The 17,640-nt window shown below is 43.0% G+C and overlaps 1 protein-coding gene across 2 annotated transcripts in view; it reads left to right on the top strand.

Moving 5' to 3' along the window:
- FRMD4A (FERM domain containing 4A) overlaps nucleotides 1-17,640 on the top strand; it is a 749,223-nt gene that overhangs the window by 65,389 nt on the left and 666,194 nt on the right. The window contains exons 1-2 of one of the 2 annotated variants that reach the window (XM_061436071.1): nucleotides 2,957-3,263; nucleotides 3,684-3,808. In XM_061436071.1, the coding sequence (XP_061292055.1) occupies nucleotides 3,764-3,808 (45 nt within the window). In that variant the 5' untranslated portion in view covers nucleotides 2,957-3,263; nucleotides 3,684-3,763. Of the gene's footprint in view, nucleotides 1-2,956; nucleotides 3,264-3,683; nucleotides 3,809-17,640 lie in introns of those variants that run through there. The other variant, XM_061436072.1, reaches the window with a different exon arrangement.

Raw genomic sequence — 17,640 nt, 5'->3', positions numbered from 1 at the left:
TGGAAGGTTTGATGTTGAAGCTGAAACTCCAATACTTTGGCCACCTGATGCGAAGAGCTGTCTCATTTGAAAAGACCCTGATGCTGGGAAAGATTGAAGGCAGGATGAAAAGGGGACGACAGTGGATGAGATGGTTGGATGGCTCAATGGACATGAGTTTGAGTAAACTCCTGGAGTTGGTGATGGACAGGGAGGCCTGATGTTCTGCAGTCCATGGGGTCTCAAAGAGTCAGACATGACTGAGTGACTGAACTGTATTGAAAGCATATATAGGGAATCTAGAAAAATGGTACCGAAGAATTTATTTACAGGACAGCAATGGAGAAGCAGACATAGAAAATGGACTTATGGACATGGGGAGAGAGGAGAAGAGGGTGAGATGTATGGAAAGAGTAACATGGAAGCTTACATTACCGTATGTAAAAGAGATAGCCAATGGGAATTTGCTGTATGGCTCAGGAAAGTCAAACAGTGGCTCTGTGTCCATCTAGAGGGGTGGAATGGGGCAGGAAATGGGAGGGAGTTTCAAAAGGGAGGGGATATATGTGTACCTATGGCTGATTCATGTTGAGGTTTGACAGAAAACAACAAAATTCTGAAAGCAATTATTCTTCAATAAAAAATAAATTTAAAAAAGATGGTAAAGCAATTAAAATTGCTATTATTGCTCTATTCCAATTAAAATAAAATAAAAAAGTTGTACAAACAAAACACATTTGAATGCTCAAATGGAAAAGCCAGGAAATGTTGCATCGAGGCTATAACCCTTGATATTGAAACTTATGTAAACATATATACTTTCACCAGACCCGGTTTTTGCAGCTCCTGGACTTGCTTGGCCCCTATCATGGCCTCTGGAATTTAGCTCTTAGCTTGGTGGGGAGCCCAGCTGCTGTCACTGTCATTTCACTTCCTAGCACAGCCTGCATCCCAGTCTCCTCCAGAGTGTGGGCCAGACTTTGAGCCAGCCCCTATCACATACACGGAGGAAGGACCTTAGCAGCCCTGGTGCCCAGGTCCCATTTGACTGACCCACAAAGGTGAACGATGTCCTTTCATTTCTGGGCTCGCATGTTATGCCTTTATGTTATGTGGATGGCTACCTGGAGGTCAGCTAAAACTCTGAAATGTAAGGCAGCTCATGACCTCTACAGCCCATTTAGCCAAGACAAGAGTCAGCTGATGGACAGGAGCAGGCTCGTAACCCGCCTCTCCTACTCTTTGATGGACTATCCCAGGGAATAAAGTCCTATGCCTGTCTGGTCTCCATTCCTCACTACTGAGCATCTGTTCTGTGACCAGCTGTAAAGGTACCATGTAGTACCCACTCTCATCCCCTCCCATCTCCTTCATGCTTGCTGCCCTGAGATGACACATCCCAATAATGTCCTCACACTTGAGGCATGTTGCTGGATCTGTTTTCTAGATTCTTTCTATGGCAGGGATTCAGGGTGAGGTTTTCCAGGCAAAGTACAGAGAGAAGGAGGCAGGTGTGCTGAGGGCCGGTATCAGTGGTTGACATGCAGTCTCTCACCCGCAGGTGTCCTGGGCTTCTCCATACCAGGAACTCCTCAGGCTGGGCCCACTGTGGGATACAGAATTCCTCTGCCCTTGTCCACCAGCTTCAATAACGACAATAGTTATTTTTTCCCTTATGCTTTCTATAATTTCCAAGTATGTAATCCTCATGGAATCATAAACCAGAAGTCATAAAAAAATAAGTTCTATGTATTCCCTTAAATTCCAACTCAGATACAATGACATTCATGAAGCTAAAAGTAAACTCTGTCTGCTCTGTGATGCCTGAACTGTTTTTAGGTCACTTTATAACATTTATCACAGACTGTCTTGTCTCATAAATGATTCTTGGGTATCATTGCATCTACCAGATGAAAAGCCCCTTGAAGGGAGAGATTATAATTGAGTTTGGTACCTTCTGCAAAGCTTATCACAGAATACAGCACGTAGTAGGTACTCAACAACGATGAGTTGAATACACTTAGCAACCCATTCACAAGGTTTAGAGAACCCGTAAATATGTTCCTTAAATCATTACTATTATTATGGTTAATTTAAAAGTCTTTTATGGAACCCACCAACAAATCTAAAATATTCTGCAGCTCAGTGCAAAGCCACACTCAGCTCATACTGTGAATTTTCAAGCACCTGACAGTAGGGATTAATTCTCAGACGTTCCCAAGGTCAAGGACATTAGAATCCAATCCAACAAGATTGGAAGAGAGTTTTGACCCATTGGATCACCATAAGAAACTTTTCATTCACTCCATTAATATTTCTGAGCACTTACCTTGTGCCAAGCACTGTGATGATCAAATAAATGCTTTTGAAAGTATAAATTATGTAGGGGAAACAGCTGTACTCATCCATAGGAACATTTAAAGGTTATTGATTTCTTTCCCCCAATTTTTATTTAGAAAATTGATTTCCATGTTCCTATACTTCATACTGTGTAGTTAATTCCAAAGAATTTTTATAGTCATTACAGCAGGTGAATAAAAGGAGAAATCAGAAAAGGGCATGAGAAACTTGCCAGAAGTATTAGTAATTGCTATTTTTAGTTGAAAAGGTGGACTCCAGAAGAAGATATAAGCTTGGCAGTGCTCATAAAAAAGAAAGAAAGAAAGATGATTTAATTTTCTTAAATCTTTGACTCTGGGAAGCCTTTATACAATAAGCCTGGGCCGACTTCTTTTTTTCCATTGACATCTTCCCAGGAAAATGCTGCATGATATGATTTTCAAGGCTAATTTGCTTTTTTTGTCTTAAGCACTGTCCCTGGCTACAGATTATCCTTCCAAGCCTCCCTAAGATAGAGAGTCTCCTTCAAAATTCCTAACAGGCAGCCTGGTGGAGAGATGGGAGGGAAAGGAGGGAGGGAGGCAGGGAGGGAGGGAGGGAGAGAGAGGTAGAGGGTGTCTGTCTGCCGTGTACATGTGGTGCAGGCAGGGAGATCAGAACGCTCACGGAACAGGCAGTGTAATTACATGGCCCTCGGAAGTATGTTAGCCCCACGGGGAACTCGGCTTGCCTGTCTACTTGGGGAGGAAAAGTAGATTTGGGGATGGTGGAAGGGGTCAGTTCATAACTGACTTCCTGCTTGGTTCTGGTGAGAGCATCTGCTCATCTCCAGTGACTGCCTGATGCTCGTGGTCAGGCTCCGCTCTCTCGCTCCCAAAGACTTGATTTTGCAAAAGGGAACACACCTTTCTGCAGGAAAGAAGACTCTGACCAGACTGCGAGCGGTAGGTTGACATCCAGCTTGTTTATGCAGCAGAATTGCTGAGAGATGCAGAGAAGGCGGGGAGGGGAGGTTATTCGGGCTGCCTGATTTATCTGCAATGGGAAATGTTTTATTTTAATTGTCAGTTAAAAGAAGAGTTGCTGCCTAGGCTCAGGTGCCAGTGAAGCATCTCAGCTTTTATATTTGCGTCTGATGTGGCTTCTGTGCTTGCACGGCTTAGGGAAGCTAGGCAAGGTTCACCTTTAAAAAACCTGCAGCTTCCTATTTTTCCTCTTTTTCTCCTTTCTCTCCCTAAGCAGAATTCCCACCCCTTCTCGCCAACATCTCCTTGACCTCCCCTGCCACCCCATGTGAAGTGTGTCCACTCAGTGTCTTGAGCCCTTTTGCACCTGAGTCTGAATTTTTTGCTGTTTTGCTGTAGGTTTCTGTGGATGCTCTGCAGTTGCCCAGGGCCCAGGCGGACTGAGTGTGCAGGAGGTTCGTGCATAGGAATCGGAGACCATGGCAGTGCAGCTGGTGCCAGACTCCGCGCTCAGCCTGCTGATGGTGAGTGCTCGGGAGGAGGTGGGGCCCGGGCAGCGCCCAGCTTCAGCCTCTCCGCATCACACACCGCACACCGTGGGCTGCTGCTCCTGCTGCTTCAGTAGCTGCAGACATGTTCAAAATCTCTGCTTTATCCCACACACTGTTCTGAAATGATTTCTTGAGTAAAGAATCTCAGCCATGACAAAGCACTTCCAGGGAAAAGAAGCCTTAGATTTGCCATTTTAGAAACTTGTTGCTTAATGCTATTTTGAGAGATGAGTTTGCAAACAGGTGCTGAGAGCCTCCGGAAATAGATTCCTACCAACGCCTCCCCATCGATCTCAGCATCCTCTCCCTGCCCCGCATGCGCCTTTTTTTTTTTCCCAATCTAAATTCAGGTAATTGGGTTCGTTTGTTTGTTTATTTACGTCTTCTCATGGCAACCGTGTAATTTTTTGCCCACGGCGTGATAGAATAGGCCTTTGATTCCAGGTGACCATGTATCTACTCAGATTTCCCCATAAAAACAGCCCATGGGGTTGGCCTGTGGCCTTTTGTGGCACTGGGGCTGCAGAGCTGGAGAAAGCTTATCTCGCAACCACAAATGAGGAGACCATGGCAAGCTCTGTATGGATCACTGACCTACTTTCAGCTGCTCTGTGATTTCTATTATGTTAAGAAGGCCTCTGCTCTTAGCATATTTAAACAAACAAGGTCAGTGGCATTGCCTTGTTTTTACTCGATCGACCTTTTGCTGGACCCTGGGTTCAGGGTTTGCTTCTACTCTCCTGTGGCTCCACCCTCCTCCTCACCAAGTAGCCCACGTGCCCTGGGGATGCTGGCGGAAGCAGCCCACCTTAAGCTGGGTATGCGAATGGGTGTCACAGAGACACGGGAGATTTTACATACAAAGCATAAGTACTTCTGCTATGTGCATTGACCTCTCCTTTCCGGTGGAGAAGGGGAGATGCTGCTTTTTTGGGACCTGGGGAATTTATTACAGCTGCTTGGAAGATGAGCGGGCTGGGAGCCTGTCTCCTGGGTGGTGAGCCAGGTCAAGCTAGGAGACAGATCCCTTGGTTCTGCATTATCCCAAATGTGGTTTAGGCCACAGAGGTACTTGAAATAATTGAGATCTCATGAGCCTCTGCTGGCTTCTGATGTCACGGGGGAGAAGGATGGGAAAGAATGAAAGTTGTTTTCTGGACAAATTAGCCTTTATACATTTTCCTTCCCTCATAACTTCTATTGTTTGGTGATGCTTTAGCCTCCATTGTCTACCCACGGCCACAGAAGTGGATGATGGGGATTTTGAGTATTTGTGACTGTGGCAGGCACTGACATGGCAGTGACTGTGAGGACCAGGGGACTCCCAGGAAACTGAGTCTGGGTTATATGCCAGAAAAGTAGAGATGTGCACGCTCATGTGCCACATGTATATTATCTGATATTGTTTAAATAATACAGAAATAAATTCTGTATTGTGCTAATGCAAAGCAGAAACGTGTTCTTGAGAAATGGCCTGCTTGCCTCCAGATTTCTGCTCTGAATTCTCTCCCGGGCTTCTGAGCACTGGGATATGTGTCTGTTTTCCTGGAAGCCCTAAGGTTGCATCTTTGGTACCCAAACAGCTCAACATCCTGATCTAGCTGCTTCTGATACAGACACACCCAGGTTCTCCTGTTCCTCGGGCTCCCAGATATTATGGTCACCAACCTGGAGGTCTCTGCAGCTCAGACTTTATCCTCTCTTGGTCAGCGGCCTCTGCCCTCAGATCTCTCCCCAGCGCTCACCTCCTGCCCAGATTAAAGGACTGTGTGCACCTCTTGCTCGGAAGCAGGGGGAAATAGCTCTTGACACCGTGATGGACCATTAGATTAGAAAACCCTGGAGCATTGTGTGTAATCGGAGTCAATGCATGTTTTCTGGTTCATGTGTTGTTCATGGGAATTTTCCCCTATGGACTTAACTGCTTTTTTTCATCTTTAAGGGTAAAGCCTTAAAGCAATTGTTTCCCTGACCAACTACATGATGAGTCTCAAAAATTATAAGCAAGTCCAGAAGGAAAGAAAGGAGGAAAAGAGGCTGTTTAGCAGAGTTGCTTTGGCTGTGAGTTGAGGAAGGAAGCTATAAACATTATTTATTAGCTAATTGATCAGCCAATCAGTTCCCAGTATTTACGGAGTGCTCAATGACTGAGAGAAGAAGCATGGTGTAAGATCAAGAATGGGAGCACCCCCCACCAAACATCCAATCTGGGGGAAGTCAATATCAGGATGCCTGATTGCAATTCTGGTTCTGTGCCTTGGAGTCACTGGGCTGCAGGGAATCCCAGGGGTGAGGGGAGGAAGGGGGAACATATGTCCACGCCCATTGCTTTTGGATAAGGAGGCAGCCAGAGGTTATATTCAGTGTAGCCTCTAAATGGTTCAGGGCAGAAGATGTTTATTTGGCAGTGGAAATTGCAGCAGAGTCTAGAGCTGGAGAACCCTGTGTTCTGTTCCCAGCTCTGCCGTTCACTGGGTGATCCTGCGTATCACTTCTCTGTGCCTTAATCTGAAGGGGTCTAAACTGAAGGGGTCATGCTCATCACCAGGATTCTTTACAGCTCTGTTGGACATGATTTCAGACCCCTCGGAATAGTATTAAATATTTAGAAGAGGGCTCCTAATGCTTTATTTAGCATCGTGCCTTATTTGCACATTTAGCATGTGAACAATAGTGCTTTTGGAAAGGTGTTCCCATCCATGCGTCTTTTATGCCAGGGCAAGTATGTTTCATACTATTTGCTGGAATGGGTGAGCATTAGGATTTATTCACATTCTGCTGTCAGGCGTCCTACCCCAGGGAAGCCTGATTTATACTGTTGGACAAGAGCAGATGACTTTTGAGAAGTGCCTAATTGCCTTTGTAACTTGGGGCTGGGCATCTGGGTGGGGTTCTGGGTTGTACTGTGGTGGGTGAGATTCCACACAAGATGAAGGCCCTCAACAACCAATGAAGGGTGGTCTTGGAGAGGATGGGTGCTGGTGGTGGGGACAGTCTCCCATGCTGTGGAAAAGCCCATCTTTGCAGAAAACTTGGGAAGCAAGAAAATATATGCATTTGTCACACTGTTAGGAGCTTTCAGCCTGATGTGAGTAATTGTAGAGCAGGAATCTCTTGGCTGTGTGTCATTTGCTGAAGTCGTGTGAGTTTGGAACACACTAGAGCAGGTTCATTGATTATTTTGTAGCGACAGGATGGAGATACACAACCAAGGGGCTACCAAGGTGGCATTATGACATTTTAGCTTTGAGATTCTGAAAGCTCAGACACTGATTAAAATTATTTTTGATGTAAATTAACCAGCTTGTCAATAATGCACATCATGCTTTTCTGTAAGCAAAGTGTCTTTATATATATTATCTCATATAATCCCTTCAATAATTTTATTTTTAAGACGAAATTGATAATCAGAATGTGGGAACCTGTCAGTGGTCACACAGCAGAAATTGATGGTGCAAAGTCTCAGAATTGAGGTCTTCTGACTCTTGAGCAAGTGCTCTGATACCATTTTAAAGCTTGAGAAACGGGCCACCAGCATCTTCTGACACTTTGGATCAGGCCCTCAAGGGAGGCCTCACCTTGGAGCTCTTCTGCATTTTCCATGTTTCTAGGTGGGTAACCCTGTCTTCCTGGTTTTCATTATTCTTTTCCATGTAGATGTGTAAAATCAAAAAGTGGTATACCACGAATATATGACTCGAGACATCTGGTTTGATTCTAGCCAAATGAAGTATTTTTATATCCATCAAAGACTTGCTGTGTTTTCAAGGTCCCATTCTCTCAGACTCTGTTTCTAAGAAATTTCCGTTCTAAGAGTCACATTTTACAATAGGAAAATTAAATATGTAAAAACTCTAATTCATAAGTCAGATGGATTAGCAGGTGATTATTCTCAATGAAGGAAGAGTGTGAATTAGACTATCCAGCAGGTTCTTTCCATTATAAAAATTTGATTTCATATTTCTGAAATTCTAATAGAGTCACTACTTGGTTTGTTTTAAATAGATTCCAGTTGATAATCTGCTGTCCTGTAGCTTTATTTTTCTCATTTCATTTCATTATAGACTCTTCTATCTTCAACCATTTTCTTCATTTGGACATTTTCTTTTTAATTAACCAAAAATTATTTGCTGAGTATATGCTCTGTCCAGAAAAAGTTAAAACTGGTCACTGGCTTTAGTGGACTTAAAATCTAATTGGAAAAAAAAAATCTAATTGAAGAGACAAGATAGAGACATGTGGAGACTGTATTAGGCATTCACAGGATGACTTCAGAGAATGACATAAGAACTGTAATAATACAGTGCATAACCATTACCAAGTGAGCTCTGGGGTGTGCTGAGTTCAAAAGCCCTGGGGTGCACTGATTGTCAGAATGGAGGAACTGATTAAGTTAGGTATAGTGTTGAGGAATGGATGTGTTAAGAGAGCAGATTTGAGGTGAGAAGAGTGATGGAATTACACTTAAATCTATATTGTGTTTGGGCAATGGAAAATCAACTGGTTTGCATAGAGTGGCTATAGGTAACAAAGGGTTAAAAGGTCAGGAGAGTAGATGGGGTGTGACTAAGTTCTAGTTCTATTTGTTGTTGTTCAGTCACTAAGTTGTGTCTGACACTTTGTGACCCTATGGATTGCAGCATGCCAGGCTTCCTTGTCCTTCACTATCTCCTGGAGTTTGCTCAGATCCGTGTCCAGTGAGTTGGTGATATTATCTAACCATCTCATTCTCTGCTGCCCTCTTCTCCTTTTGCCTTCTGTCTTTTCCAGCATCAAGGTCTTTTCCAATGAGTCAGCTCTTCACATCAGGTGGCCAAAGTATTGGAGCTTCAGCTTCAGCATCAGTCCTTCCAATGAATATTCAGGGTTGATTTCCTTCGGATTAACTGGTTTGACCTCCTTGCAGTCCAAGGAACTCTCAAGAGTCTTCTCTAGCATCACAATTCGAAGCATCAGTTCTTTGGTGCTGAGCCTTCTTTATGCTCCAACTCTCACATCTGTGCATGACTACTAGAAAAACCATAGCTTTGACTATATAGGCCTAATTTTCACCTAAATTTGACCAGTGACAGATATCTATTCAGAATTTCTTTTTTTTTTTTAACTTTACAATATTGTATTGGTTTTGCTGTATATCAAAATGAATCCGCCACAGGTATACACGTGTTCCCCATCCTGAACCCTCCTCCTTCCTCCCTCCCCATACCATCCCTCTGGGTCATCCCAGTGCACTAGCCCCAAGCATCCAGTATTGTGCATCGTACCTGGACTGGTGACTCATTTCATATATGATATTATACATGTTTCAATGCCATTCTCCCAGATCATTCCACCCTCTCCCTCTCCCACAGAGTCCAAAATAAAACCACAGATTTTCACCAGACCCCAGTTGGTAAATGGCATGGAATAAAATTGAACTCTGCCTTGAGGAACCTTACTCTTGAGTTAACAATAATAATCCTTATGTTTTTCAAAATGCTTTTGCATTTGTTGTCTAATCAGATGTCCTCTGCAATTCAACTGTGACAAGCACTCTGTTGTTCTCTTATATGATGAAGCTGAGACTCAGAGAAGTTTAAAGGACTTGCCCAACATGAAATTGAAATGTTACCCAGGTTTCTATGGTGGCTAACTCATAAGTTTGAAAATGTGTTATTGACAACCTTTATGGAAATTCAAAGAACAATACAAAATGTAGCCATCTAAAGCATTGTATATGAAATGGGACCATCTAAGCATGGGGCTTGGAATGGGGACCCTGGATGTTGTAGTCTACAGGTGTGACTGGTTCATTTATCTTTCTGGTTTAAAGTAGAATAATTATGCAAAGTCTCTGGGAAATGTCTTGTCATTGTTACAACTAAGGCAGTAGCTAAAACCCTTCTTACACTTAATTGTCTAGTTTCTAAGGTATGATTTCCTAATGGGTAAATCTGAAGTCTTGATATCAATACTTTCTGTCATTAGTGTTTAATATATAAATTTATCTGTTCTCAGAAGATGAAATTTGAAATCAAGGACAGACAGTTTGTCAATCACTTCTCTCAGATCATTCTTTTTGAATATATATTGTTTTCATTTTATATCAAATCTGTCTCTCTGCTTGTGACAGAGACCTACTCAAACTAGCATCACAAAGAGAGGAAGATATTGACCAATATAATTTGGAAGACCAATAAATGACAGAGCTCCAGGAAAAACTCCAAGATCAAGGACTTTGGGTGGTGGCCTCAGGACTGTTTCTCTGCCTCTCCCTGTATCTCAGTTCTGCTTTGCCCTCATTGACTTCAGGCTCTGGAAGAGTCTTCCTCCAGCAACTCTGGGATTATTTGTGCTTAGAAGTTCGTGAACCAAACTAAATGAACAAGACTTTTTTTTTTTTTTTTCACAAGTTCCTCTGTTACCATCTATTTGGCCCTGTTGGATAATAGGCTTTTCCTAGGACAATCTCTGGGTCCAGGAATGTGTTCTTTGATCAAGCAGGTTGGCTTCTGTCTCTAGACCTGAGGTGAGGAAGGAGGTGGATCAACGGGCTGGAAAATCCACCTGAATCGCATGAGATGGGAAGGGCAGGTTCCAAAAGGAAAAGAGCTCTCTGTAAGGGGAGAAGGGATGTAGCAAGGCAAAAACAATAGAAGTCCATTACAATGGTCATTGCCCTAGTTTACCATTACGGGAAGCCTACAGAACTTTCATGGAGGGGACGCATTGGTGAACCCTAAATCATAGGTTCAGTTTCACTCAAAAAGATAAATGGGAAACCCTAATTGTCTAGATAGTTTATGCTGGGTTGAACAAGTCTCACCATCACTCAAGTGGGATAATAATAGCTACTATTAATACATAAGATTTGGAATAATTCAATGAGATGTGTATGCAGAGTACTTAGCACTGTTCCTGGACCAAAGTTAATGTACAGTAAGTCCAGCTATCCCTAAGTATCCCTGGGAGGTTAGTTTCAGTACTCCAGTGGAAACCAAGGTCCTCAAGTTCCCTGTATAAAATGGTGTAGAATTTGAGTATAACCTACCCACATCCTCCCATGCACTTTATTTTTTTTCCTGTTTTCTAGGTAATAATTTATTTTATTTTATTTTTTAACTTTACAATATTGTATTGGTTTTGCCATATCTCCCATGCACTTTAAATCATCCCCTGGGTTACTTATAAGACCTCATACAATGTAAATGCTATGCCAACAGTTGTTATGCTGTATTGTTTAGGGAATAATGACAAGAAAAGAAATCTGTGCATGTTCAGCTCAGACATAAACATCATAGGTCTGACTATACAGAGCATGTCAGCAACAATGTAATATTATTAGGGATTGCTTTCACTTAATGATCTGAAAGAGAAATACATAGCATAAAACAGAATATTTAAATACAAATAGAAAATATAAATGTATCCTCTCTCTTTCATACACACACATGAACCCAAACCCTGGCTCTTCTCTCTTTTTTTGTTTTGGCTGCACAGTGCAGCATGTAGGATCTTAGTTTCCTGCTGCTGCTGCTGTTGCTGCTGCTAAGTCGCATCAGTCGTATCCGACTCTGTGCGATCCCATAGACGGCACCCAACAGGCTCCTCTGTCCCTGGGATTCTCCAGGCAAGAATACTGGAGTGGGTTGCCATTTCCTTCTCCAACGCATGAAAGTGAAAAGTGAAAGTGAAGTTGCTGAGTCGTGTCCAACTCTTAGCGACATACTCCTTTCCAAATGATTCTGTATTTTCAAGGTTACTGAAAGGAAATGGCAACCCACTCCAGTATTCTTGCCTGAGAAATCCCACAGACAGAGGAGGCTTGTGGGCTCCAATCCACGGAGTCGCAAAAGAGTCCCACTCGAGTTAGCAACGGAACAATAAGGATTAGTTTCCTGACTGGGGAGCACATCTGTGTCCTCTGCATTGGAATGACAGATTCTTAGCCACTGGACCACCAGGGAAGTCCCTGGTCCTTTTCTGTTGCTAACCCTTGTGATGGTGATGGTGAAGGTGATGGTGATGTTTGCTATATGATGCCTACAGTGTGCATGCGGTGAGATTACAAGGTGTGGGCTCTAGGTAAGTGGTGAGACACCAGGCTAACTTGAACCTTCTCACGGAATGTCAGAAGGATCATCTGCACAGGAAGAACTGGGTTCCCCTGGTAGATGTGGATGCTGTGGAGGAGGTCAGGGGTATGGGCGTCAGGATCTGTGGAGTTTGAGGGCTCAGGATCTTCAGGCATCGAAGACTGAGATTTCACAGTTGCAGATGCTTTAGTTAGCAGCATTGTTATTGGAAACTGGGTTTTTTTGTTTTTTTTTTCATTTCCTTTGCATCAGCAAACAAATCTAGTGGTGGTTGTAAGAGTGTTGTTATTCCTCTGGTGACACAGAAATGTTGTTCCATCTAAAGATTGTGCTCAAGAATCATGTCCTTTAAAAACATTCATGCCTGTTGAAAGTCTGCTTCAAATTTTTCAAGTGTCCAAATTGATGGCTCTGCCTCCTTTAAATTTTCTGCATCACCACCACCATCATCATCACCTGTGAGGATTTCAGCATGTCTTCAACTTCCTTATTGGTAAGGGTTCCTCTGTGTTCTTCTACATGTTCCTCAGCATCACCCATGATGATGTCAGAGAATTCTTTCCCACCAATTTCCCTTGCAGTGTTCCTGACTTTTGCATCAAGAGCAGGGAAGCTCCTGAAATCCCTGACTGCCTCAATCCATAATAGCTTCCAACACACATTGACTGGCTCTGGCTTTAGGGCATTGACAGACCTCTGTAATTATGAAGTGCTTCCATAAATCTGTGATGCTGCTGTCAGGTTGACATCAGATCAGATCAGATCAGTCGCTCAGTCGTCTCCAACTCTTTGCGACCCCATGAATCGCAGTCCATCACCAACTCCCGGAGTTCACAGAGACTCACGTCCATCGAGTCAGTGATGCCATCCAGCCATCTCATCCTCTGTCATCCCCTTCTCCTCCTGCCCCCAATCCCTCCCAGCATCAGAGTCTTTTCCAATGAGTCAACTCTTCGCATGAGGTGGCCAAAGTACTGGAGTTTCAGCTTTAGCATCATTCCTTCCAAAGAAATCCCAGGGCTGATCTCCTTCAGAATGGACTGGTTGGATCTCCTTGCAGTCCAAGGGACTCTCAAGAGTCTTCTCCAACACCACAGTTCAAAAGCATCAATTCTTTGGCGCTCAGCCTTCTTCACAGTCCAACTCTCACATCCATACATGACCACAGGAAAAACCATAGCCTTGACTAGATGAACCTTTGTTGGCAAAGTAATGTCTTTGCTTTTGAATATGCTATCTAGGTTGGTCATAACTTTCCTCCCAAGGAGTAAGTGTCTTTTAATTTCATGGCTGCAGTCACCATCTGTAGTGATTTTGGAGCCCAGAAAAATAAAGTCTGACACTGTTTCCACTATTTCCCCATCTATTTCCCATGAAGTGATGGGACCGGATGCCATGATCTTAGTTTTCTGAATGTTGAACTTTAAGCCAACTTTTTCACTCTCCACTTTCACTTTCATCAAGAGGCTTTTGAGTTCTTCTTCACTTTCTCCTGAAGGTGAGGGGGTTATGTGTCACCTTTGTGCTCTTGATGATGCCTTGATCAAGGGGCTGCAGTAGTGATGCAGTGCAGGAGGCAGAAACATCACTTCCATATTCTCAGCAGGAGAAGCAGAGATTGGGGTGGCTGGGAGCCAATGTAATGTCAGTTACAAGGAAGCTTGTGAATGGCAGTGCCTTCTCTTCGAAGTGCTTCTTCCTTTTAGGAATGAAGCACTGATGGAATCATTCCAAGAGCAAGATGGCCATTACCCAAGCCTTCTTGTTGTGGTGCCAGAACAAGTGCAGGTAGTTTTCAGTTTGGTGCTTAAGGGCTTGGGGATTGTCTGCTCATTTGCTTTTGTGACCTGCTGTGTTGCCACATGGCACCAGAGTGACCAGGTGATCTTTTCAGACTTTGAGCCCAGGGCTTTTTTGGCACTGGCATTCGTGGATTTAGGTGTGATTAGGGATCGTCCTCCAGAACAAGCCTGGATCATCACAACTGAAGGCTTGCTCTGGATGGTAGCCTTTCTCTTCTCTTCTGTGAGTCTCCTGAGCTCTTCTGGGAACCGTGATGCTGCCTTGACATCAGGCCATGTGGGTTCTCCCATGATCTTTAAGTTCTTGAGGCTGTAGCACTATGCATAGCTAGTCAGCCTTTCCTCACTAGCTTTAAAGTCCTTCGTCTTCTCAACCTCCTCACAGTAGTTCTCATACAGACTCATGCTTTCTCACACATCATTTTGCCATCAACAGGGACAGGTTTCTGTGACATGTCCTCAAACCACCTTTTCTCAGTCTTTGTAAGCACTTTGTCACCAACCAGAGAGACCTCATTTGCCATTGTAGGGGCAGCACAAACACTGCTATGGATTTCAGCTGCTTTCTGGTTTATTGCTCAAATGTTGGATTTAAACTTATCGACTCTATGGCCCACTTTGGCAAGTGGCATGCCACTTGCTAAAAGATCTAGGATTTTCACTTTTTCATCAAGAAATAGCCTTTTATGCTCTCTTAGATTTCAAGGGGTGACTTTGACCACTTGCTTTGTAGGAGTCATTTTTTTTTTCACAGAAAGAAAGGGTGCACAAAACATAGCAATGCGTAAATAGCACATGCGGTTGAACAAGGCTCATTCAAGGAGTGCTGGGGAAAGGCTGAGGACCTGAGAAGGGAGATGCTCCAGCAGGGAATACCTGCCTACGCATCACTTTATTCAAGTGTATTCACTATAGTGCTCGGAATATGGCTAATTAAAGTTTTGCTTTTTGAAGCTTTCTGGAATTTTCTTCCCCAATATTTTTGACCCATGTTTGGTTGAATTGTACGGGGATGCATAACCTGTGGATATAGAGGACCAATTATATTAACAGTTGCTTGCTTTATCTTAAAATAATATGAAACAAACATCCACCCAAACTCATCTCATTGGATTCCTACAGGAGCCAACCTAAAAGAAAAAGTCACCCAATTCTCTCTTTCTGTAACCCAGTCTCTGGACAATCAGTGACTACTTTTGGACAATCAGCCAATGGTTTTAGAAAAACTGATGCTCTGAGGGTCAGGTGAACCATTCTAGTCAAATTTAGATTTGAATTCCTGTCTTGAATAACTAACAATTTTTTCTTACCTTCTGAGGGGAGATGATTAAAATATGGACTGCAATATGTTCTCTCTGGCAAATGCAAAATGCTCACCATCCAGGCCTGGTACACATGACTGGGCAGCTATTAGTGCATCTCTGCTAAAAATTAATTGTGTGGCTGCTTTGCAAAGTTTAATGGCGGTGTGGAGAGCATATGGTCCTGGTGCAGGTAGCAGTTTCTCATTGAATTCTCTGCCAAAATAGGAAATCTAATGGAACATATGGTATGTAGCCTGGTTGTAATCAAAGGTCCTGAAAAGATGCTTGACTAAGATCGTGTGGCACATGCCGAGCAAGACACAATTGCAGTGTCGGGGTAGAAGTGACCTGCATCTCATGTTGCAGAGTGATGAGTGTCCTGGATAACCCTGGAGATTGACATTTTGGTCTCGCTGTGTAGACCTGGAGAAGCAATTTCCCTGAGCGGTAGAGGCACTTCCTGTTCCCAAGAAACGTCAAGCACAACCATGATTTTAATTTTCATTTTACATTCTTGACTCTCTGTTGGTGTCTGTGGCTCAGGCTTGCCCCCAAGCTCCTGGTGATTACCAAATCAAATGCTTATTGATTTATCCTTCTGCATATCCTGCAGGTACCTCAGACTCAAATCACTCCAAAGAGGACTTATGTTCTACTCATAGTCTGCACATCTTGCATCATTTACTCTGTCATTTCAGAATTCATCTTTGACTCTTTCTTCTCCCTCATCCCCCTTGTCCAGTTATCTCCAGGTCCTGGTACTTCTGCTTCCTTCTCTTTTTCCCTATCTGGCTCCTCCTCCCCATCCTCCCTCACTCCCACCACTGTTTAATAAGTCTATAATCTCATGTACCTGGGCTAACTGCAGAGCCACCTACCTGGTCTCTCTGCTTCTGTCAGACACAGAACACTCCTTGAATTTGTTCACTTTGCTCTTTTCTCATGCTGCCTCTTCATCCCTCTGCACATGTTCCAGAGTGATATTTACAAAAGAAAGGTCTACTTTGTAGACCTAATATCCTCTGATTATACCCAATTACACACAGAATAAGGCTCAAGCTTTTCAGTATACCATGTTGGTCACTTCAAGCTCTGGCCTCTGCTCACCTGCCTGGCCTTATGTCCCACTGTCCCCTCCACCAACCTTCAAAATTCCTATGTTAGCAGTTGTATGATATGTTCTTTCCACTATCTGGATTCTCAATCTTTTAGTTTCCCCTTTATTTCATTCACATACACACCCCACCCCCCCGCCCCGCCACACACACATTTTTTTCTATCATCTCATTTATTGGTAACACTGCTGTATAATATTTGACTTTTATATCTATTTTCCTTAGTAGAGTGTGAGCCCATCAAAAATAGAGAATACTTGTCATTTATTCATTCAACAAATATTTACTGAATACCTACTAGTTTCTGGACAGTTTTAATGTAAAGGATGCAGCAGAAAACAAGCTGAATGAGGCTTCTGCTGTCCTTGAGATTACATTCTCTGGGGGGAGATTTAAAAAATAAACATATTGAAAATAAACAGAAATATAAATGTTTAAGAGCCCTGCTGGGAAGGTAAAGCAATCATGGGGAGACACTACTCTAGTTTTAGAGTAGGTGATCAAGGAAACCTCCTAAGAGTAGGTGACTTTTAAGCTAAAGAGCAGTTGGTAACAAGGAATCAATGGTTGGAAGCTATGGGCTAGACTTTTCATCCAAAGAAAAGGCTATAGGATCAGAAGGAGTTTAGCAAGTCCCAGTGCCTGGCACTGCACTCGGTAAATTGAGTAGATTGATGTCTGGATCCAACACTGCCCAGCATTAGCACTGGGCCAGGCTCTGGGAGGAATCTGACGTAAGTACAGCTCATAGTCCTTATCCAGAGCTTAAATCTCTTTATAGAAGTAGAATTACAGAAAACATTGATGTACCACTGCATGAAAGGAAATGGCCCCAAATTAATGGGTGTGGTGCCAGCAACATGTTGGAAGGTGTTCAGAGGCATGTGGCTGTGGTCAGGGTGACAGGAGAGTGAAACTTGGAGATCTAGCTAAGACAGACTCTGTGGAAGAAAAGGACATCAAGTCATGTCAAAGGTGCATTTCACCCCAGTTTTATTGCTATATAATTGACATACAATATTGTATTAAGTTTAAAGTGTACAATATGTTGTTTTGATACAGTTATATACTGGACAGTGATTACCACCATAAAGAATTCATCCACCAAATGGACAAATTCATTAGCTAACCCATCCTTCTTGCCATATAATTACCAGCTCATTTTTGTGATAAGAGCATCTAAAATCTACCCTCTTAGCAACTTTTGAGTATGTAATACCTCATTAACTGTAGTTACCAAGCTGTACACTAGATCTCCAGAATTTATTCACCTCCTAACTGGAAGTTTGTACCCTTTGATCAACATCTCGCCTTTTCCCTCATCACAGCTCCTGGTAACTCCATTCTACTCTCTGTTTCTGTGAGTTCAGCTTTTTTAGATTCCATGTATTAGTGATATAACAAACACAGTAATGTCTTGCTCTTTCTGGCTTATCTCACTTAGCAAAATGCCTTCAAGGTCCATCCATGTTGTTGCAAAGTCAGGATTTCCTTCTTTAAATGACTGAA

This window comes from Bos javanicus, chromosome 13, assembly GCF_032452875.1.
Source record: "Bos javanicus breed banteng chromosome 13, ARS-OSU_banteng_1.0, whole genome shotgun sequence".
Lineage (NCBI taxonomy): Eukaryota > Metazoa > Chordata > Mammalia > Artiodactyla > Bovidae > Bos > Bos javanicus.
Note: the sequence above shows the minus strand (reverse complement) of the source record. Positions and strands in the feature narration are given on the sequence as shown.